The sequence below is a fragment of the Liolophura sinensis genome, chromosome 6 (genome assembly GCF_032854445.1).
Source record: "Liolophura sinensis isolate JHLJ2023 chromosome 6, CUHK_Ljap_v2, whole genome shotgun sequence".
Taxonomy (NCBI): domain Eukaryota; kingdom Metazoa; phylum Mollusca; class Polyplacophora; order Chitonida; family Chitonidae; genus Liolophura; species Liolophura sinensis.
Window position 1 is genome coordinate 63950332 of NC_088300.1, and position 25130 is coordinate 63975461.

At 38.5% G+C, this 25130-nt stretch overlaps 1 protein-coding gene across 1 annotated transcript; it reads left to right on the top strand.

Moving 5' to 3' along the window:
• Positions 1 to 13445: 13445 nt before the first annotated feature.
• Positions 13446 to 20491, top strand: LOC135468075 (uncharacterized). Its single transcript, XM_064746112.1, has 7 exons — positions 13446 to 13572; positions 14313 to 14536; positions 15434 to 15500; positions 16506 to 18187; positions 18672 to 18918; positions 19642 to 19785; positions 20049 to 20491. Exons 1-7 carry the CDS (start codon positions 13474 to 13476, stop codon positions 20172 to 20174), a joined length of 2589 nt encoding a protein of 862 aa, XP_064602182.1. The 5' UTR covers positions 13446 to 13473; the 3' UTR covers positions 20175 to 20491.
• The last annotated feature ends 4639 nt before the right edge of the window (positions 20492 to 25130 follow it).

Genomic DNA, 25130 nt, shown 5'->3' on the forward strand with positions numbered 1-25130 from the left:
AAATTTGTAAGGATCAATGAATCTGAGGGACCATTTTTTGTATAAATAGTAAGATGCACTTGGACCATTTTAAATATGTTTCCACAAATCGGCGAAAAAAAGGCATTTTAAAAACAATTTTCTCTTCATTTTTACTAATACGAAAGTTAGATAAAATCAGCAAGTATTTTCGAAATCAGTCGTTTTGTCAGCTTTACGAATATATATATATATATATATATATATATATATATATATATATATATATATATATATACATCAAATTTTGGGGGAAGGCAAGACAAAATCCGGGATCCTGTCCTCACGCAGTTGTAGACGTATAAGCAGATCATGCATTTTGCAGACATACAGGAAACAGGATATTGCTCAAAAAAGTGGCGAACACAATTAACACCTGCATGCAACCAAGAAGTATCTCGTGTGCCTGAAACAACGAGGAGATTTGTGTGGTGAGAATTACAATCCCCATGTCCGTTATTGGTAATAAGTTGGGATTTACGAGGATGCTAATTACCTGATTTACACGGCCTCTGATTATATACTCGGTGATTGCGAAGTGATATACGGTACTGGGAGATTTAAATGCGGGAGAAGATGTCTGCCTTAATACCAGGTTACACGGAGTACGACGGCCAGGGAAACAGCCGATGTGGCGCGTGTCACGCGCTCCTTTCGCGCTCTTCCCTTAGCAACGCTCTTTATTCCCACACCAATGTGCACTACCCCTTTCCAAGCCCCCTAACTAAATTACACGCTGGCCGTTCGTAGGAAGTGGTCAGCCTTTGTCGTCCGATTGGGAAATAATAAGCTGACAAAACTTGCCCGTCCTCCGTGCGTTTCCGATCGCCACTGTATGACTGGTAAGTGACAGAAAAATTGGTCTTCAACTCCCTGCATGAGTGATGCAGAGGTGAGGGTCAAACTCATACACTAATCTCACACTACAAGACGACCAAGATCACCGACTACAGCCGTATACCATAACTAGATTAAGACTACACACCAGTGTCGCACCATACGACAACCAAGATCACCTGTACTTCAGGCGCAAAGGACAACTCGATTAAGTTTATACATTGGTGTGTATGTACTGTAACTACTGAAGCTGTTGAGAAAAAATTTGATCTTTCCACGCATCAAGAAATTAAATACGAAACAATAATACATACACACATATCACTAAGAATTGTGGTTAATTATTTTTACACGATTAGGCCTATAAGGTAACCTGAAGAGACGTTCTCAGAATGATATTTCTTCTTAGTCAGCTCAGGCTATAAATAACTGTTGATTTTTCCGTGTCATATTTGTTCATATAAAGTTGCCTATATGATGGTGCATGCCAGATACTAACAATGGTGCAAGTTAAATATAATACGTGATAAGTTATGTTATTTTTAAGCACTGAAAAGATATGTACAGGTGTATTGCGTATAAATGGAGCCGTATACAGGTAATTATGTAATGAATCAACTTCCAAGCATTTGGTGAGCCAGGGGGCAAGCGGAGTACATCTATATACGAAGCAGTACATTGGTTATGACTTTACGCAAAGGCTGTGATCTCAGAAATTAAATACATACATTTATCAGATATATAAAACATATTAAGATATTGTGTTCAAACTATTTTTCTTGTTGTTTTCCAATTTTAACTGATTTTAGTTTGTTTCGTTTTTGTTTAAGCCGGCTGTAATTAGTCGTCTTGTTTCCTTGTTAATTGTTCTGATTTTGAAAGTTGTCATTCTTACACGCCCAAAGCCTGCATTTACTGTTTCCTTGTTTTACAATATAGCATGTTCTGAAATACTTTCATTGTAGTATTAGACCGTATAGCTAATCACTCAGTCATGAATTCTCAGCATCTTTGAGTAGGGTATTGAAGTGTACCGGCTATCTTAACATGGCCATTCACCTTCCTCCGTAGAGAATTGGTTTAATTGTACCAACAACAGAAGAAAACTAAACAAACACTATGGTGAGGCGGTAGCGAGGATGTGTTTTTGCAACGAATTAATCACTTAGGCTAAAGTCTTTGAAGACATCGCGGTTTGTCTTTGATTTGGGCTCATCACAAGCCATATAGTCTTCCTCTAATCGGTAGCAATAAGCGCTATTGCGCACGCAGGCTGCTTTGTGATAATTGGCTTATACACGTAATTAGCCCGCTGCGCTAGACGTACAAACACGGCGGATTATATAACGGCACACCGCGTGCATGTTGGGAGACAGTGTTTGTTTAGTTTGATCCATTTATTTGACCCCTTCGCGATATACCTAGTTTTATCTTAAGTCGCTAGGAATATTAATGGGGATACTTACCTAAGATTATTTGAATACTATATACGCTAACACATTTAACCGTATATTCATGAATTTATAATTGTTAATTAAAGTAAAACTTCTTCATTTTTCGGCCTTTGGTACTGATTGAAAATCGACTTTTTATTTATAGAATATGTGGGTTATATTTAACCGAGCAATCTGCTACAAAAACAGAATACATTCTGGCATCATCAGATAACAGACTTTCTGTTAAATTTAACAGATTATTTTTTTTTTAAACTACACAGTGTATACACGCAAGATACACATTAATACTCCTGTGCATTGTTTTTTTTTTTTACAATTAATGCGTGGCTGTGGTACACATCGTTTTTTTTTTACAATTGCGTTTAAAGAGTATTTGAAATCTGTGATATAGCCTAATTCTTACAACGTACGTTGGATTTCTCAGGAACAGTGATCGAAACAAACTGGTCAGAAGTAGGCGACTTGGATTTGAACACCCGCTGAAAGCTCATCACATAATTATAAGGCAATTGAAAGGAATATACGCGAGAACAGAGACACTAAACACGATCAGTTCAATGTCGAAATGGTAACAATAGCAGACAATAGTGAAAGATGAGGAGCTGACACTTGAATGCCTTGTGAGGAGTCTTTAATTCCAGTGGATGGTCAGGTGATGTCCCTGTAGACAGGTGACAACAAGGTAACTATCTTGTCTCAACCGCATAGGGTCGATATGCTGTCCTTACCTCCACTCCCCTCGAGCGTTGTCATATACTGACGCGATGCTCTTTTCTCCGTTCATCTACTTAGCCAAGCCTGTGTAGGCTACCGTTGGGCGGCTGTCAAAGGCTGATTATAGCTTATGATTCTATAATTTTCTAGTAAACAATTACACACGCGCACACCTCAACGTTGACCGCTCACGTGTTCCAGATGACCACTTAAACAAGGTAACCGCAGGTAATTTACCCCCCAAAAGCAACTAAATATCTTAATATTACGACAGGAAGTTTGTGGCATGAGGCGAAGTTGACGATCGTGAGAATGGTACACACACTTAGGCGTACACGTGGGGCGATACGAATCAGATTTGCTGCTATAGAAATGGAATGGCCAGCACGCAGTACGCCAGTATACGCGTTAGGGCCAAACATTATATTGTGTGCCTCCCAGATCAGCCTTTTATTACAGGCATCTGCTACCTGTAGAAAAAAATATTCTTATTCCCCCCCCCCCCCCCCAACAAATATAGTTTTTAAATTAAAATAACCAGTATCTGTTATCAACGCCATTTATATTTGTTTCAGAAAAGACGGTCTATTAGTTGTTCACAACATTTCGTAAACAAAGTACTAATAAGTATTTATTTATTTATTTGATTGGTGTTCAAGAATATTTCACTTACATGACAGCTGTCAGCATTATGGTGGGAGGAAAGCGGGCAGAGCCCGGAAGAAACCCACAACCATCCGCAATTGACCGACAGACCTTCTCACGTACGGCCGGAGAGGAAGCCAGCATGAGTTGGACTTGAACTCACAGCGCTAGTGCGCTAGTGCGCTAACCAACTAAGCCACGGAGGCCCCCTACTAATAAGTATGGGAGCCGGATAAGATGTCAGTATAGTACCATCGCTTCGGGCCATCGGGCAATCGTGCTATCGCTTTGTGCTATCCCCGAGTGATGGAATGACGGTACGATGATGGCCTTCTCCGGCTTCCATAATAAGGTGTTTCAGCATGTAAAGAAGATTCTAATAGTATATATAAGGAATGGACGTCCACACTGCCTCTGTAGTGACGTTTTATAACCATTTTTGGTGTACATTTTTAAGTTTGTCAGATTAAGGAATATTACTTAAGGGATGTTAATTTTATTGTCCGATTATTTAAGTTAATCTGGTTCTGATTGTCAGTGAAGGTTGGACAATATACAGAGAGTATATATATGTTCCAAATAGTAGTCGAAGCTGGACGACCGAAACTTTATGTTTCCATGCTATGTCAGTAGTGGTTGGACAATGGAGAATATTTATATGTTCTCAATGTTAGCCAAGGCAATATGAACAATGGATAGGATATGCAATAATATTTGTCAAAGCTGGACAAGGGGAAGTGTAAAATAATGTCAAGTAGTGTTATTCAATTTAAGTTTGTAGAATTAATTATATCCATATGTACATGTATGTTCTCAACTTTAGCCAAAGCCATATGGACAATGGAAAGTGTATAAAATTATGCTCCAAACATTAGTCAAACCAGGACAATGGAAAGTGTATGTCGTCAAGTAGTATTAGTTAAGGTTGGACAATAGAGGGTATCCATGTTGTCAATGTCAGTCAAGGTTGGACATTGGAGAGTATTTATGTGTATGTCAGTCAAGGTTGGACATTGGAGAGTATTTATGTATATGTCAGTCAAGGTTGGACATTGGAGAGTATTTATGTTTATGTCAGTCAAGGTTGGACATTGGAGAGTATTTATGTATATGTCAGTCAAGGTTGGACAATGGAGAGTATTTATGTATATGTCAGTCAAGGTTGGACATTGGAGAGTATTTATGTATATGTCAGTCAAGGTTGGACAATGGGAATTTATTCTCATATATGTTATCAATGTAAGTCAGTCAGACAATGAACAGTACATGTATATTTGTTGTCAACATCAGAGAAAACAACATTTTGTGTCTTTTATTTCATTATACTCAGTGTATATGTGCTTGGCTTGCAGCATTCATGTTCAACTTCTGTATATACTTTCTTAGAACACCTCTAAAAATATATTAAAATGAAATTCATAAGTTTCGACCATTACACGGAAAACCGTTCATACCTGACCTTGATTTCGGGTCCATTTTGGGATGAGATTTCAGTAAACTGAAGTCAAGAAGGAGTCACTTCCAGAAGGAAGTATCGCAGGTCTATACTAATGGGTTTAAAATAACTTGCCCCATACAACAAATCTGCTCATGTTTAAATAAAATATCTACAACCGTATACATGCTATATGTAAACATAAAACCATTAATAATCTTATACTTTAGTGACTAACACATATCATGTGAATGACATGGAAAATCGTGAAACAGGAAGACTGTTTGTTTAAATTTTTACCTTTTATACCTACATTAGAAGTTTATAGATATATTACAAACGAACGAGTATCTGTTTATCAGTAGAGTATATGCGTATAACAGCATATACTTTACTGATATTGATATTATGCATGCACTGATAGTATACAAGTTTCGTATTATGTTCTTCGACTCTGTTACATATATGATAAGTACGTGTGATAGGGGTGATCGAGGGGTAATTATACCATTTCATATAACTGTATACCCTTTGAACCTAGATCATGGGTTAGGCCTTATATTTCACGCCAGACAAGGAAGTTTCACTGTTCTAGTATTCTTTTCCTTAATATATTTATTTATTCAGTATTCCTTCTTAAAATGTCACTTACATATGCTCAAAGACGTACACCATAAAGAGTAAAACCAGACCCGCGACGACCGTGTGATAGGTCACAATCATGCGTTGAAATACGGCCTCTTATTAGTACACCTCAATTAGGGTTTTATTCTAACTGTTCGTGTAAATGCGTAAATAGTAGCAAATTACACACCCTCTAGCACCATGGCTTGAGCAGAAATAGGTGAAACAGAATGCAAAGATATTATCTGCAATTTATTAGACGTCACTGGTCTGGAATTATTCAAAATGTGTTGTCATCACATTCTTAAAAATTACCCTCAAAAAATAATCTGTTAAATTTAACAGAAACTCTCTTGTCTGAGTGATGCTAAAATGTACTCTTCTATTACAGCGGATTGTTCTGTTAAATATTACACACATATTCTATTAATTCCACATAAATATTTTATCAGACAAACAATATATTATGTTGAATATGACAGAATATTGTGTTTTAATAACAAAATACATTTTAACATCACCCAGACAACAAACTTTCTGTTAAAATTATCAGATTAATGTTTTGAGTGTACAACGTACCACTTTTAAACTGAAATATTATATATCTGTATTATTTTAACAATGTTAATTGCGACAGTTTGAGGGAAATGGAGGATGGGAAGTATTTATAATGATAGATTAACACTCTTAAAGTGTTATAAAAATATTGTAATCTAATATGCCAAATTAACACTTGTCGATGTTGTGTTCCGCATTATAAATGTTAAAATGTTGTAATGTAAGCTTATGTTGCAACCTGCAAACAACCATTGCCCGGTGGAACATTTGAATTTATTTATTTATTTGATTGGTGTTTTACGCCGTACTCAAGAATATTTCACTTATACGGCGACGGCAAGCATTATTGTGGGAGGAAACCAGGCAGAGCCAGTGGAAAACTCACGACCATCCACAAGTTGCTGTTAGACCTTCCCAAGCACGTCCGGAGCGGAACATTTCAAGACGTTGACATTAAGCTATTACAGCATTTAACATGTATCAATTTAACATCTGCATCATAAGAGAGTATAATTAATATACATATGTATGTATGCTGACTGCCAGTACCAGGATAGGCATAATAATGTGGATGGATAAAACAGAGCCCGGGGGTAGCCACTGCAACTTGTCATGCAGGCACATGTGTGTAAAACAGCAACTGAACAAGCTGGCGGTTGATTCGATCCTGTGACGTCAGGTTATATCTATCTTTATATCTATCATCAGCAGCCAGTGTAGTTCTCTCGGCCAGCAAGAAGTCCATGTGGTATTGACCACATGTCTAAAAGAGTTGTCTCCCCTGTTTGATAGATCTGTTGAGCAGACAGAAGGAATGTAGGGGTGGGTTCTTAATTAGGACTCATATATTTCAACATGTCTTCTTTCAGCATTATACATGTACATCCATCAAACTCATATTCATTGAACTCTGCTGCAAAGGTCATATGGGATAGTTGATCAAAACCGACTACTCGAGTGTTCCCATGACGAACCAGCGGTCCATGGTCACAGGCGGTCCACACCGGCTGTATGCATGAGATGATAATTTATCGTTGGCACATAGATAATGCACTTTATATCAAAATGATGCAAGCTGCAGGAGCATATACATGTAGGTTAATTTGTGATTCAACATTAGGTCTAGTATTTTATGTCTAGCTTGCATGCGTTTATCGATTGCAGTTGCTCGGATTTATTTATTTCATTTATGTATTTGGTTGGTGTTTCACGCCATGCCCAAAAATATTTTACTTATACGACGCGGCGGCCAGCATAATGGTAGGAGGAAAGCAGGCAGAGCCCGGGGAAAACCATAGAACTGTGAGGAAGCCAACTTGAGATGGACCTGCATGGGTCATTGCGCCGCGCTGGCACGCGGGGGAGCCATGGGAAAGAGAGCGCCCCCGTCATCGCCCCCCCCCCCACCCCCCCCCACCCCCCACCCTCCTCCGTAATTTTTAGATTTGTCAGTATTAAGAATTACTGGAAGCAACGGTAACCGATACTGTCATCAATCTAAAAGTCTTTTTAAACGTCTTCACACCTGAGCTTATTACCGTACAACCTTTCAGTTCATACATACTTGTGCATATACATGTAACTAGTTCATGTAGACCACGTGGGTTTGTTTGTTTACGCAGCCCGAGCGAATGCAATCCCATAATCCCATGCGCGAACTCAATCGGCCTACACCTTGAGAGGTTGAGGAAGTAAAGTTTTTTGTCAAGTCAAAGCGGCTTATCTTGCGTGGAAAGTTATGGAAGAGATGCAGGGGTGAGTAAAGTTTGCTACTTTATGAAATCGACAACAAGTAAAACAACTCTGTCACATAAGTCACCGACATTTCTGTAGGCTAGAGTTATTGTGAACAAGCTGCAAGTACATGTCGGCCGTTCGCGTGTCATTGCCCGCCAACTTAGAATTTTGATCATGTTTAGGTCCACGTCACGGGTTTGTCTAGCTCTGTAGGGCTGTGATTATGTCCATACTATCACAACCCTGCCTCGATCAGTAAGCTTACCGTGAACACTTCGTACTTCCCGTACTGGCTTTAATACACTATTGGTGGCCGCCAAATAGTGTGTCTTTCCGTTCTCATAGTCGTCTCAACTATGGATTCCTGCTAGGTGCCCCCATGTATCATTCCTAGCACGAAACTAGTGGAAGCTGAATAAATTCAAACTCCAAATACCATGTTTGACTACATACTCCTCACAGCCCATGCAAGGGAGATAACTACTGACACTCCTAGCACTTAGCATATTTTGTACATCTTGTTTAATCTTTACTTTAATTGTTTCCGAAATTTTTTAGTGATCAGTGTTGATTATGGGTTCCCTTTAGGTCATTACTGGTGTGACTGGTCCTAAACAATTAGCCCAGGTGTGTCAGAAGGTCAATCTAGTCAAGTAGTAGTAGTGGCCGTGATTCCCCTCACTGTGAGGAGTATGCCTCTAAAAATGGCTGTTGGAGTTTGAATTTATTCAGTTTCCACCAGTTTAATGCTTGTCAGGATTTACTAGGGATGACACACTGGGGCTCCTATCTGGAATCGTTAGCTGAGACAACTATGGGTAAAGGCAGACACATTATTTGGCCGCCAACAGTAGTGTATTGAAGCCAGCACACGAAATACAGAGGTGTTCAAGGTAAGCTTAGGGATCAAGACAGGGCTGTGATAGTATACATGTACATAGTCACAGGCCTACAGAACTAGGGTTTGTACCAATACACTATAACTTAGGTAGAAATTTGTATGCGTGTGATTTGTAAAGGTATCACTGTGTCACATCGGATCATGGGGCTCATAACTTACTGTATAAGGTGCGTGTAGGCTTAGTACTCTCATGTCTCGTAAGTTGTGGAGGGAGGCAACTCTAATCGAGCCATCCAGTTGCGAGAGTTATGGAGAGAAACTGAGCCAAATATGTCGGACTGACAGTAAGGAACATTTATGCGGTTGACCCGCGCGCATTAAATCTAGCCTAGCATAAATCAATGTCAAACAAATGTTCCTACAAATGAACCTGCTGTTATAAGTTGGCCTAACCAAAATATGGCAAATTACACAAGTTGTCAAGAAATAACATGTTCAAGGTCTACCCTAGTGCAGCCTTCATCTCGATAACTCACTCACTGCTATGGTATGGGCTCAGAAAGCGTGATTTTTTTTTGTGACCATTATCCATGATTTTCCACAGACCCTTTTGGCTCGGTGAGCCTCTCAACAGGTTAATTACAGAGACCACACAGTGGACGTTAATTTATGCTAGCAAAATTTTAATGCTGTGTAAATGTTGTCAATCTGACACATTTGGGTCTGTTTCTATCTGTAGCTCTTGCAATTGCGTTACTCGATGAGAGTTACCCCACTCCATACCTAATATCTCGTTGGGGTACATGTATGCTTGATGTGACGAAAGACCTGTGATGGAAGCCCCTTAGATCAAGAGTACATGTATATACAGTACCTTACCTGTTGTTTTAATTACAAGTGAGTATACACATATTGACATAGGTATGTGATAATTCCGTATAAAACGAAAGATAAGGTCAAAACGGAAATTGAAATAATTGGTTATCAATATTAACAAAGCTGTAGGTCTATAGGTACATGCAGCCCAACTGTATTTAATGTGAAGTTCAGCTTGTTTTAAGTGATACATCTGATTCTGATTAATTCATATACCTCTTAACAGTTTTTAATTTTATTTTTAATAATTTATTATATTCAAAAAAACTTTATTGTTGGCATTGAAGCTATCATTTTATTGCTTGTACATGCACCTGAATGTGTATTTGTAAGTGCAAACTGTAGGCGAAATACAGTAACTTAATATATATGAACCCAGAATTGTGCGTCGAGTGTGTCGTTTTGTGTTGTATAAATGTATCTATATTTCCTCCTTTCTAATGGCAACAGGCATTTTTGTGCTTGCATGGATAACAGTTATATAAACATGTATAAAATATGTTGACAGGCTGATTCTAGCTATACATGTGTTATCATACCCAGATATTAGGGGAATTACTTAGTCACATGATCTATCTGGTCGAAATAAGCCTACAACGTGAGATACCTGCCATTTTTATACACTTATAAAAGTGAGGCATCCATGGCTGAATGGTTAGTGTGCTAGCACATCTAGCACAATGACTTAAAAGCCTCTCACAAATTTGGTCGCTGTGAGTTCAAGTTCAGTTCATGCTGGCTAATTCTGTGCTGTTTATTGTGGGAATAAACACAAGTTAAGACTTTAGTCTGTGACAACTTTGTGATCCTATGGCGAGAGCTTCCTTACCTCCATAAATTAGGCTTTGTGATAAAATGGGTGTGTTTTGCGCGTGACTTTTTTGTTAGGTAGTTTGACCGATACAGTGTTGATTTTCACGTGGATAAATAAACCTGGTCATCCTGCCACAGGGCCGGACAGACTTGAATTAGACCTCTCTTATTCTCAAATGCACCGTGCTACATTTTGTATAAAGTTAGAGAGAAGTAATTATACACCAATAATACAAAGATGTCATGATACCCAGCTGATACCCTGCAAAAGCAGCCCACATGGAGTCACCAGTACTACAGCTTTCTTTCATGTTGATGTAATTGCAGTACTGGTAAAGAAAAAAAAGTGTAAAAAATGTGAAAAAACAAAAAAATGGACAGAGAAAGAAAAAACTGCACAGTGTTATAGATGTGAATAAGGCATCATCTGAATGTTAAAGAACCAGTGTCCAGATTTATTATTCATTCTTAATTAAATACCCCTGTATATATTGTGAATTTGAGATTAAAATAATATTGAAAAAGGGTACATTAATCTGAGCAATATGCATTTTTTTCGGCCAACACTCAGTAGTCTCCGTCAAATTCCGTCATACAAGTTCAACCTTTCTAAGCTGTAACAGCTCAATCATTTAGTATAGTGTTAAGAAAGAAAGCTACTAGAGTGACAGAAGCATTTTGAATTTCTCCTTGTGATGTTGTTTTTACATACGGTTGTAAAACTAGGTCGTCAAAGAACCTTAGAGTTAGTTTTTCAGGCGACCCACAAAACAGCTGTTTCCGCTTGCGCCATTTTACAACTGAAAACTATGAGAGAAATATTGCTGAATTTTCCACACCTGCACACAGTAGTTATAAAACTAACTGAACTGAAAAGTAATAGGTAGTAAATCTCTGTGCCGACGTCTACATCGTACATTTATTTATATTGTACACAACTATATGCCCCTATAGGCTTATGCATTCGGAATGGCAACAATAAAATTTTCCGCGGCAGTGGTTATGGCATATAGGTATGAGGTTAGAATCCCTTGGGGATAGAATGATGGTTATTGTGAAGTAAATCTTATTAAATCTGAAGATGAACACATGAAATGCACAATGTGAGACAGGATAAAGCTTTAGCATACCTGTTCGTAATGCCAGTGGGATTAGAAATGCCTGAACAAAGATCAAATTCAACGTCTGAAAAATCTGAATTCTAGCCAGAAATGTCAGCATCATATCTCGGAACTTCTGTGTCGTCCACTATGGTTCAAATTGATACAGCAGTATATTGTTTTCTGTGTAGCTAGAATCCATCTAGAAATTGAGAGCATTTTGATACAAATTCCCAGGTTATTTGGGCCAGCTAGACTTGGGTTGGCCATCTGTGACGTCACCCGCTGAGCCTTACAGGGCGGCTGGCTGAGATCGGCTCTGGCAGTAAATCTATTGTTTTTGGTCCGATTTGAAGTCATTATTACATTCCTAGGAAGCCCTCCGGTAACACAGTGTTTAAACAGGATATAACCTTTATAATTAGGACCAGTAGGTAAATCTGGACGCTAGTCCTTTAACTTTACGAATAAGCAGATGAAAAAAAGAGTAGATAAGAGGAGATAACTGTTGTGCATTAGGAATACACGCACACGTTCATTGGCTATTTATGCGAGATCGTTCGCTATTGCCTTGTTGATGTCGAATATTACTTTGGGAGTTTGATGTTGCTTTGCTTGAGCAGATTATATAAAATTGCAATAACATCATGTATTGCGACAAACGTGACCCTGTATTGGCCAATGAAAACCCAAGAATCACTATTTGAGGTATGTTGTTATACATATAACTCTGAATTGTTCAGTACTGTATTATGTTGATGTATCAGTCATTGATAATGCATTAAGCAGTTTATTATAGGCAGTTCAACGTTGGGCCATCTATTTAGTGATACATTTTCTGATTTCCGTTCTATTTTATGTGTGCAAGGAGCACATAAGTAAATTTACGACCTAAATTTAAGTTACAAGTGTATAGATTGCGACAGAACTGAACAGACTACTGTCACCCGGATGTAGCCTAAAATTAAAAACTCTGACAGTAAAGTTATGTGTCTTGTCAATGGGTCTTGTCAGGCATCGTGTCTGCCTGACTATATTACATGTATGGGTTGTACTATTCTGGGAAGTCTTGTATTTGTGTGGTGTTGTATAGGATCAGCTGTATAATGTATACTGTGTACGTGACTCATACCTTGGAGGTGTTGCCTGTGTTTTTATGTACTTAATACCGGTTTTACAAGCATGAAGTGTCAGCTCTGTTCTTAAGGTGAACTATCTGTCGTTCAAGACTTTCATTATGTTTTTCATAAGAAGGTTACCCTGAAAAAGTAGCTTACTACCCGACAGAGTTAATGAAGTGTTATAAAATATGAGCCCTGATAAGTTTTGCTCAGGTTTTTTTTTTTTTTTTTTTTTTTTTTTTTTTTTGTCAATAACATTGCAGGCTGCACTAGGTAGTTTGTAGCTACTTTCTTATGAACCCAAGCACTCCTTGTTGTCTTGTATTAGTAGATAAGGATTTTGAAGTAAAAGGTTTGCAGAAATGGTTTGGCACTGCTTATATAAATACATCTAGTGTTACAATAACAGGAGTATATAAATCAAACTATTATACATGTACATGTAGCTTTATATCTGTCCTAGATGTAAATGTGTTAGTAAAAAATTGCTGACTGCAATATTTCCTCTGTGTGTACATGTAAATGCAATTAACTGAGATGATCCTTGTAGAATATCCTCCCCTCACCCCCCCCCCCCCCCAGACTGTCCCCTCAATCATTAAATGTCCATAATGTTTGCTGAAGATTCAGTGTAATGCTGGTGTTTTATGTATATCCTTCTCAGGATAGACCAGAAAGAGGAAGCACTGTGGTGACAATGACAGGGGTACCTGTGGCCCAGTCAAGCATGGAGAACGTTATCAAAACTGGATATCTGAAGAAAGGAAGGCTATCAAACAGATTCTCCTCTGCTTTTGTAAATACTGCTTTGCACATACATATATTTAGTGCACGTACATATATTCTGGTTTAAACTGAGCTTACCTGCAATAATGTGGCTATCCATGAACAGCCTTTCAAAATAAAAGACCTTTGCTTCAGCCACAATGGAATTACTGTCATGTGAAAAGTATTCACTATGCAAATTCACACCAATTTCTGTCAGTCTTGTTTCATTATTAAAGTATGTTAATTCATTTTGTTGTTCAACCTTTGTTTAGAGGGCAAAATAAGACCATGACCAGCTGTCATGAAAGAAAATTCTCCCTAAGCAAGGCTTTCCAAAACTGAAAAAATGTAACAGTATTTTCGTGTTTACATTTTCATTATGTCATGAGATTTGATCATCTTCTGCAACCTGAGGATGGTCATGGGTTTCCCCCAAATACTGCCAGATTTTATCCCACCATAGTGGTGGTTGCAGTAGTATAAGTGAAATATTCTTGAGTACAGGTTAAAACATCATTCAGATAAATAAATAAATAAATAGTCCACTATTTTGTAAGGTGAAATAGTAATAAGAACAAAAAAAACAACAGTATATATTTCTACGATATTATGTTTTATTTCTGTATAAGTTTTGTTCGCTGGATAATCGACAGATTATTGCCTGATATTATATTTGTGGATATTACATTCACGGGTGTAATATTCACGAATAAATGACACTTACGTGTACTCTGTAGTTAATTCAACATTATGATTTCTGTCCTGTAGGGGCGCTGTCCACGGAGGTGGTTTGTGTATGGTGTCCGAGATGGGACACTCCCATTTCTTGAGTACTACGAGAATGAAGAGGGAACCTTCACTTCAACGCCGATCAACAGCTTTGACCTCACGGGCTGTAAGAAGATCACTTATGTCTTGTCCCCAAGAAATCCGTCATTCACATTCTGCATTGTTCTTCAAGATCGTGTTATAGAACTGACAGCAATGACCAGGTCAGTTAATTAGCGCATGTAGGATTACCCATAATCTGGTTCTTGTAGCCCACCGTAGAATTTAATATAGATTAATATAATAAATTAATATTATAGATTAATATAGATTACATTAATTCCTCATGTTATGAAGCAGTTACAACTTTAATTTTGTGTGACAGTTCACTTCAGTTGAAGATTTGGGTAAATATCTCCTAAAGAATTACGGACATTTGTGGGAATTTAACTGTGAAAAACTATAGACTGAGTTTTCTATTTGTATAGAAAACCTCATGTGTTTAGTTTTCTGGTCCTACATGCAGCTACAATGGCTTTGATACTCTATCTACAGACCTGGTCCATGTACCAGTCTTCATTGCACTGAATCTGTGTGCATCGCAAGAGTTTTAGTTGAAATGTAAAGAATTGTACAAAGCTTTTAGTGCACTTTTGTATGAGACGCTTGTCTTTCAATCCCAGGATCAGACACAAACTGGAGATGTGGGTATAATCCCAGGCATGGAGAATGAGTTTGTGGATTCCCCTGATCTCATTGTCCATGTTGATGACATGCTGTCAGTGATCCTTGTTTGGCACTTTGTGTACTTTAACATTAAGACCACTTGTGTGTTGTGTATATGTCTACAATGTGAGTCATACAAACCAGAGATCAGCAGCTACTATTTCCGAGGCTGCCTGGTTTTCTCCACTCCCAAAGCTGATCGCCTTCTTATGAATGAACAACTTCTTGAGTTCTTGAGTGGCATAACAAGAATCAAATGAATAAATAATACACATTTGGAGAAGTGATGAGTTAAACTGATGAATCAGTCAGGTTGCTGATAAGCAATGTTCAGGTTAATTTTGCTTGAATTTTATGCTTCTCTCATTGGTCGATGTCTGCATGTCTGCTTGCAGGGCAGATCTGATTGACTGGTGTGATCGCATGGAGCGTTCATTACGTCAGCTTGGTCATTTAGAAACGGTGAGTACTGCCTGATGTACCCCCACACAGGTCTTAGTTAGACCAGTCTAATCCTTGTCATACATATAACTATCATTCTTTCAACCATATTTATACAGTCGCTGGGCATGTGGAGTAGGGCAATCAGCAGGTTCTGCTTAAGTGAATATGGCACTGATTGTATTCTATTTTGCATATATAATGATCTTAAATAAACCTGAAGTAAATGTGTTAAGAAATAACCTTTTTAGCTTTTGAAAAGAGATATTCCAGATAATCTCATCTCGGACATGATCGTGTATTCTAATATCACATATTGTCACATATCAGTCAAAATAGCGTATAGTAGTATCGGTTTTTAAGTTTGGGTTTTCTACTCATTTTAAGCTATACGTATTTGTAGCTGTCCTTTGCATACATATTAAAAGCGTATTGATCATATTTGCTAATATCTGCGGTCTTTCACTCCATATGAATTTATTAAAATTGATATAAACAGACATTTGTACTCATTCATCCAGAATGTCTGGAAACTTTCTTGAAAAGAAAACACTGCACCGGACTAAATGTATTATACATGTGTGCATCATTAAAATATCCCAAATGAAGTTCAAAAAGCTTGTTGTCTTGTTTTTGTGATGCAGCACAACATCGCAGTTAAAACTAAACAAAATTTTGATCACTGAGGCAGTCAAAAGCCCTGCTATGTTATTAGATTTATAACCATTCAGACACAAGTTTCAGTGTATTTCTATAATCTAAGAAGCAACTGTTTCCGTTTATGTCACCCGAATTATGTTTTGCCTATTATCAATATGAGGCCGGGGGGCCATGGAGTGTTGTGTTTCCATTTGCTCTATCACAGTGCTTCCCTGATCATGACCATGGCCTTGTAAACATTCCTGATTTGAAGATGATTTATAGTGTTAGTCTGGAAAAGTTTCTGCCGATTTAGGTTTGTTTCCAACTTTCTTCCGAAATATCTCAAGTTAATATCTCATATTAAATGTTGTCTTTTCTTTTAAGTTGAGGGGACCCGATGATGAACATGTGTACGTAGATGCACCATTCTTACTGAAGCGGAACAAGTCACATGTGGTTGTGGAGGAGTCCTCAAACGAGGGAGACATCCACACCAGCGTTAGTGAGGTGTCTCGTGTAGGGACGGCTAATCCAGACCATCCGGAGGAGGTGCCCGGCATGATATACCTCCCTTCCGCCGGGCGCATCCGTCCCATAACCATTAATGGCTGGGATTCTGAAGTGTTAGCCACCTTCAGAGAAAGTGGAAGATCGCTGGAGAGAGGGACAACTCTAGACTGTGCTTCCCGAGAAGGCATGAGGTCACTGACACCAAGCTTAAATTCCTTTCTTGTGGAGGAAAAGGATAATAGACCTACGAAACACCCCTCTAAGGGCCTAGTAAGAAGATCAACAATGGCAGTGCCAAGGAGGAATGTGGAAGCTGTGTCTAAAGCTGAAAGTAATGGTCTGGTAAATGGCTTTGGTTTGAATACAGAAGGCCCTACACTGTTATTTGATGAAAAGCCGAAACCAAAGGAAGACATGACCGATGAAAATGCTTACGGGAATCTAAGTGATTGGACTTCTTCATCCAGAACTAATACCTGCTTTTCCATTAACTCAGACTCACCTGAAGTCACCAGTAACAAAAGCAACGACAACAAAATGCAAGAGGGTTCGACATTGGGCTCGTGTGAAACAGATGAAAATGCTAATCACAAGTGTCCGGAAGAGGATTTGCCATTAAGGGAATCAAGAAAGTTCCATCTTGGTATCAGATCTCCAGGTCTTTCCAAAACTTTGGCCGTGGAAACTGATTTTTTGTCATCACCAGTGGCACAGACATCTTCCATTAGAGAGGTGTGTGTCAGTCCTACATCTCCACTCTCTCCCACTGGATCTCTAAGTGACTGTCTCCCGGATGATGAAGAAGTTCATCACAATGTCCGACAGCTTCTTAAGTTCTTTGAGGGTTCAGAAGTATCTGGGAGTAGTGATCCAGATCCTGAGGATGCAGGAACCAGAGACCACGACACTGGCGCTCATGGGGTTATGACTCACGACAAAGCAGTTGAGTTAGTTGATACTGAGGCAGATGACCAATTCAGTGTGTTTGCGTCTCTGATAGATTTAGGACTGACTGCATCATCACAGCCCCCTCAGGTGCCAGAACAAGATGCCTCATCAAAATTACCTGGCTCAAATGTTCCACTAGATCAGACCAATCGCTCAGATGATAACCAGTCCCCTGACATGGGCTACATGTCCGACAAGTCTCCCCCTGGGACTGAAGACTCTGATTCCACTATAGTGCTAACCTCCAATTTCTCGGGCACAAATGGTTTGCCTAAAAGATACACGAAAAAGAAAGACCAGATCCAAGAGGAGACGGATGTACCTCCACCCCTGCCGATCAGACCGCCTAACCTGGTCAGATTAAGACCAATGACGATCTCACAAGGGAGAAGTGCCGGGTCTGCTCCGGCCATTCCGCCCCGGAGAAGCCTGTCCATCATGCAGCAGGTGTCAAACTGCAGCGGGGCACAGTCGGTGGTCCCCCTGAAAACCAGTCAGGTGGAACTGTTCAGAAATAACATAACCAGTCCTGTGGCCACCGCTGTGGAGCTGCGGCGAAGGGACTGCCTTGGCACTATTGCATTTGTTGATGCTTTTGGCAGTGTTTGGTGAGTATATAAACATCGTAACTACAGGGGACAGTTGCTCCTTGTACATGTTGAGCGGAACATTATTAAAGCATGCTGCAAAGTAGAGGTTGTGGGCATTTTTGTTCGGATGGATGTAACAGTTTTAGAAGATTGTAATTTGAATGGATATGATTTCCTTCACTGATAAAGCAAGACCAGTCGTTAGAGAGAGAGAAGGTTTTTTTCGGTTCACTTGTCTCACCTGTTTAATTAGTGAATGTGACACTGGAATATACATGGAGATAAATAAATATCTTATTGAAAACGAGATTTCTTAATTCAGACAACAAAGTCCTTACGTTGTCTTTACAATGTGGAAGATACATGGAGATAAATATCTTATTGAAAACGAGATTTCTTAATCCAGACAACAAAGTCCTTACGTTGTCTTTACAATGTGGAGTATACATGGAGATAAATCAGTTAATGATTAATGGACGGCACCATTCTTTTCTCCATGCAGGATTGCAGGCTGGAATCAACGGGCCAGACCAAGGCTTCACGGGGCATTCCATCTGGGTGACCGTCTCCTCAGTATAAACAATGAGCCAGTGCATAATGCTGCAGCTGCACAAAAGTTTATCAAACAGTGCCCGAACGAGCACCTTGTTCTGGAGGTGAAGACTGCCCCTAAGGCAAAGGTGGTCTGCATACAGCGGAGAGTGAGTGGTCAGAGTCTGGGGCTCAAGAGGGATGGGGGCACAGCAGAGGTATGGCTTGGACTTCTCACATTCACTTAGACTTTATGGTGTACAAAATCATGCTGAATGGCTGACAGTAGAGATAGAATTTCCTTGGTGTACAAGCTGCGGGGTCAGTCATGCTTAAAGGGATACAGAATCAACTCAGATTATCTGAGCGGAGACAGGATTTCGAGAGTTAAACCCTGCGGTCTTGGTCACACTTGAACAAGTGTATAAACTACACTTGCCTCCCTCTTACAACAGCCAATCAGAAATGGTTTTGTAACACTTTGTATCTCTCAGACCAGTATCCATTTAAAGTGTGAATGTAATATGCTGCCATTGTGTAAGTTTGTTTATGAACTAAAAATGTCTTTGCCACAACAGTATTAATGCCTGAAATAGGAAATATTCATGAAATCATTTGACTCGCACTTACTATAGCCACATTATATGAGAAGCTGAAGCACTTTCTTTAAGTTGAAACTGAATTATAAATGTACTTTGGCCTGATGATGGGTCATTGAGATATTTGTTGCTGTACACAGTTGTGTTGTTACAAGCATTGGCTTGATGATGTTGTCACGTTATGTTATGACATCATGTTTTATGGTTCCAATGTTGTGTTGCGCACTGAAACTCCCACATCCATTTGGTCTCTGTTGCAGTGAAGTTGAGTCACAGTACAACCACTTGTGTGATAAGTCAGTATTTTGATTTTATCCTCATTTTCAATTTGTTCAATCTTAGATCATCTACATTGACCCTAATGGCCTGGCAGCAGAGCATGGTTTGGCAAGTCGAGCGTCCACCATGGACAACTCAGGCTTCTGTAACTGGGTGCTGACAGAGATAAACAGCAGACCACTGAACCTCTTCCTCAAGAAAAATGAGGTGAGTCTGGTTAAGCTGTCTTCTGTCAGTGTGTCTTTGTTTAATCATTGTGTCTTTGTTTAAACATTTTATCTGTGTTTGATCATTGTCTTAGTTTAATCATTGTTTGTGTGCATCTGTTAAAACTCTCCCAGTGCATAATATTGTCGCAGAGAAACTTTCTTTATGAAAGTTAGAATTTTTATGCGCAGATTGAAAATGGGATCAAGGCTTTTGATATACATTGTTTCTGGAAGCAAACATGTGTATGCTTGATGTTTCAGGTTGCAGCGATGCTGGATGCTGTTGGCTTGGATATTTCACTTGTCGTTCAGCCTGTAGACTTCGTGGGTGCACTGAAAAGACAGCTGAAATACCTAAAAAATTACAAGGATTACATCCTACCTTGATTATATATCAGAATTAGGAAATTGTACATATTTCTCAAAAGGGTGCCTTTGTTTATAATCTGAGGTCTCTAGAGGTCACAGCTCAACTGTCAAAGAAACATTGGGTGACTGTCAAATGCCCAGCAGTAGGACCTTGACTCCATTGTCATGTGTATTAACGTCAAATGTTGGTTTCCCAAACTCATCATTATGTCATATTCAAGACAATACAGTGTTACAGTAGAAACTAATAAACTGTTATATTGTAGACGTTGGGCAGCAGTGATTTTTGTGATGACAATGGTCCTGCTTCCTGCTTCACACCAGAAAATATGCTGACCTCCACCACCCAACCCCCATCATTCAAGTGCCATTCCAGCTATAAAATGTAAATTCGTGATGTATAAAGCCCCACTAGTTAAGTATCTTATATGTAAAATATTATTAATTTTTTGTTACTTTACTGTTTTAAACAGCAATAGTATGAATACAGCTGATAATGTACCTGAAAGGTTTCAGGCTACAGCCAATTTATTCACAGGGAACTGAACATAGTTCAGAAGCTTATCTCTCTCATATTTCGATGTTTGACTGATTTATTTGAGATGGTTTGATGTTTTATGCATGTTTTACTTGACTGCTGATGGTGGTACAGTTTGTTATATTGATCATAATGAGTTTAGTTTCAATTCTAAGGCCATTTACAGGCAGATACATGTACATATATTTATGCACGTTGAATGAATGTGGTAGCCCTGGGCACTTAGTATAAGTATGCAAGTGAAATGTAGAGGCTTGCTTACACACATGCACGTTCTGCTGCAGAAAGACTGCTTTCCATGCTTGTGGAACGACTGTTTGCAAAATTGGTTCCATCTGCTTTAACAGCTTGATGTTAAACTTGCCTTTTGCAGTTTAACTCTTGCTTCTAACCTGGGAGTCAGTCTGTGGTGGGCCCGTTTTTTTTCACAGGATATGCACGTGAATGGGATAGCAATTTGCTGTGATAGACTGCCTTTTAATGTGTCAACAATCCAGGGATGAATCTAGGGGGCGATTCAAGGTCAAAATTTCATATCTCCACATTTAATGTACTGTTTATGGTCAGAGGAGTTAAAATTTGGCTATAGTTCTGCACTTTTTAAGTGTTCACAATTTTTGGCATCATGTGGTACAAAAGTAAGCCTGTAAATCATATTTCCAATGTTGACTTCAGTCAGAACTGCCTTTGTGTAATCGTCCGTTTGTTTTCTGTGTGAGAAAGTCTTGTCGTGCTATTAAACTGGTCAGTTGTTCATGAAACACTGCATGTATGTCAATGCAAGGGGTTGGACACAGACAGTAGACAAATGTTTAAGCAGACATGTAAAAGTAAATGTATGGTAAGATGCCTGTATAGTAGGTGTTATATTTGTAAAAAAGAAACCAAAAACTTTATTTTTATGAATTTATTGATTTATTTGAATTGATAAAGCAATGTGTTGTGTTATGATGTGTATCTAACCATGACACAATGCTATTGTATTGTATTTTTTTCATGCAGAAAAATGGTGCTAGACTGTGATCTTTACATTTTCCAGATTAGTTTCAGAACAGATTCTAAATTTCGCACTGGTTATGATGGCTGTGTTCAATTCACAATTACATTTGATACAAGAAATAGAGACAGATATCAAAATCTCACACTTTTGATGGCTTAAATGCTTTCTATACGACATCAGGGCAACTACTTCTTGAAATGGTAGTACATTTTGTCTCTCCAGCATGTCTTTTTTTCTTACGCATTATTAAAACTATTGTCTTTAATGTTTTACAACCTCTCCTGCAGATAGGATGCTGCAGTGTTAAATTTAAACTGTATATCACTATTTGTTACATCTGAAGCTGGGCGTCCCAATAGCTTTGCTTTAAATTTGCTTTTCTAGTTAGGACGCAAAATTTAACCAGGAAAAAAAAAAGAGACCATTTTGCCTGGTGCTTTCCGTGCGTCTATTTCCACGCGTGTCCAAGGACATAGTCAAGTGAAGTGTTGTCACCAACAGTCAGAATGAAACGATGACTTTGGGCCATGCATGAGCAGACAGAAATACTAACGTTGTCGCCAGCACTTCAGTTTGTTAAGCCTTGGTATGCGCACTACTGACTTAATGTCAAGATTGGCGATATTTACACCTAACGTAACAACATACACTACATTTTACTGATTTCTTCAGGTTTTAACATATTTTACTTTACACTTTGTAAATTTGCGTGAACAAGCCTAGGTCTATTTTTTAACCACTTAGCCATAGTTGGGATATTGTTCTCAGATTTTCACAACTCGCACACCACGTCAACAGACCTGAAGTCAAAGCTTGTTCACCACATCAATAGACCGAAAGTCGAAGTTTGCTCACCACATTAACGGACCTATTCCAAAAGCTTGTTCACCACTACAACCGACGCAAAGTCAGAGCTTGTGCACCACTATAACTGACACGAAGTCACCACGTTAACCGACGCAAATTCGACGCTAACGGACATAACGTTAAGGCTTGAACGGTAAGTTAACGGATGCAAAGTATCGCATGCTTTGGCATTGTGAAGATGAAATATTGCACTTTCAGACTAAATGTCTGCACTGTGACTGGAAAGTATTTACTACTAAAAAGCCGTCCGATGCTTGTCTGACCGTATTCAAGTAAACCAGTGAATGATACTCAAATCACAGTAATAAGTGTAAAGTGTGTTACGCAGTGTTAGCATGTTCACTGGTCATGCGCATGATATATCGTGGGATAGATATTGTATCCCAGATATGATAGTAACAAGCCGGCAGGTTGGTCTTTTGGAGGATAATTATGGGATGCTTTGTGCAGCCATGTGCATGGTGTTTGGGGTCAGATGTCAGAATCTGTATTATTATATGATAACAGAAATGGCTGTTGAACGATGACTCACAGAACGGTTGTGAGTTTATTTGCTCATTATTTTTGTACATAAACCGTTGTTTGAACAAAAAACAAAGTACATATTTCTGTGAGATCTTCTTATCCATGAATGTTACAGCTGTTTGTATAGATAATTTAACCGTTGTTATTGCCCTATACATATGTATATGCAACAAGCTTGTTTTTTGTTTTTTTTTTTTCTTTTTTTTTTGCATGTTGTGAAGACTTCATATATTGCGCGAAACGGTGCTGTGATTTCAATAGGCTGTATGCATATTAATTCTGCTCGTGTAGGTTAGAGCAATTGCTGCCTTCAGTTAAGAAACAAGTTGATCTTTGTATATGACTTTTTAAAAAGGTTTTATATATGTTTTGATGTTTGCTCAAAGTGTACAGATTATGGTTGGTGCCTTAAAAATCCATGTTGTTCTCAACCTATTAACTTGTGCCGCTAGTATTAAATGTATATGCAGTTTCGCTTGGGTGAATCAACCTGTTGTATCATCACTTATTGCCAAGGAACTAATACGCTGTCATTATATGAACCATGAACAATTAATATTCAGATAAAATCAGAGATGGTCATCAGACATTTCATTCCAGTGTCATACAGAATTTGAATGTTGATATAACGGTTTCCTCGAATACATGTTGTACATACTACTTGTTGGCATGTGAAGAAAACCAAAACCAGTATAATTAGGCGCGATATTATGTGCTGAGCCAGAAAACCTATTTTACTGTGAACTGCGATGATCGGCGGATGGTAACCTGTATGGTAGCTAGACTGGAGATTGAGTGATGCGTTCCGCGATTTGATTTTCAGTCACGCATATAAATGTGACGCAAGGGCTTGCCTGTAATGAGATCTGAGTCGCTATCCGTGAAATGCAGCCATTTTTCCCGCGCCGTTTATGCTATGGCTTTGTCGGTAGGCTATACTGTTGTGGATATACATATATGAAAGCTATTCTTCCGCTCAGCAAATCGTTTGTCTCTAATCCACGCTCTAATTATATTCTGTTTCATGACGCAAATCACTGATGTTTAGCGATGACAACTGAATTTCAGTGAATCGGATGTTCTGTGCTTAGACATTACACATGCCATGGATTTTTGTGTAGAATCATGGAATTCAATTCATGTGATAGACAAAGTGAGTTTCGGAGACTATTTAGATGCGTTCTTTGAGAGTGTTTGAAGGATTGTCAGACAATACGACATTATATACATTGTCACAGCTGCTTGTCTTCGTTTCTCTTTTATTCATTTGTATCGTAATCTGCTGTTTTCGATTTTTCTTTAAAGAGAAAAGCACACTTTTAAAGTGATTAAAGTAATTGTGGTAAGGTGGACCACCTTTTGTATTAATTAGTATTTGTGTGATAATGTTATAAATGAGGATGTAACGCACTTCAAAAAATGTATTTGCGTCATAGAATTTGGTTATTTGAGCCAACAATTGTGTTCAATCTGGATTTTAACCATATTTATATTTGTGATATATTCAAAGTAGTATCAAATTAAACTAAACTTTAAATTAATATGTTTGGGTATAAAAAACAAAATTACGTTCAAATAAATTAGACATAAATCACATCCTTATTTAGAACATTATTTTACAACAACGATATCAACAAAAATATTATAGACCATATTTGCAAATAAGTTTGACGCCATTTCATCTGATTTTTGCATTATTTTTTTCGTTGTTCTCAGTTGTTAGGCTCCTGCTGGAGAGGGAATGAAGAAATGAGTTTACTCCACCCCGCCCAACCCCCCCACCCACCCTCCTATTTGAACTTGACAAGTCGAATAAGTAACATATTCTTGAGTAAATAAACAAAAAGACAGAATATGTGAATAAAATGTTTCCCATTGTTTGGTATTCGGAATATGAATATATACAAGAACTCATGTACTACCAGTGCATGCAGACCATTATAAACACCCCAAATGTCATTCATCAGGAAATAAGTCAAATAAATGAGGAATTAAAATTGTCCAGTTGTAAGATCACAGGCGTCATTAAAAGGGGAATGTAAAT

Bases quoted from the DNA above. Each gene is read 5' to 3' on its own strand.
- LOC135468075 (XM_064746112.1), top strand. From the start codon at position 13,474: ATGACAGGGGTACCTGTGGCCCAGTCAAGCATGGAGAACGTTATCAAA. The intron at 13,573-14,312 runs GTAAATACTGCT...TCTGTCCTGTAG, and splicing joins ACAGATTCTCCTCTGCTTTT to GGGCGCTGTCCACGGAGGTG. The intron at 18,919-19,641 runs GTATGGCTTGGA...GTTCAATCTTAG, and splicing joins GGGATGGGGGCACAGCAGAG to ATCATCTACATTGACCCTAA.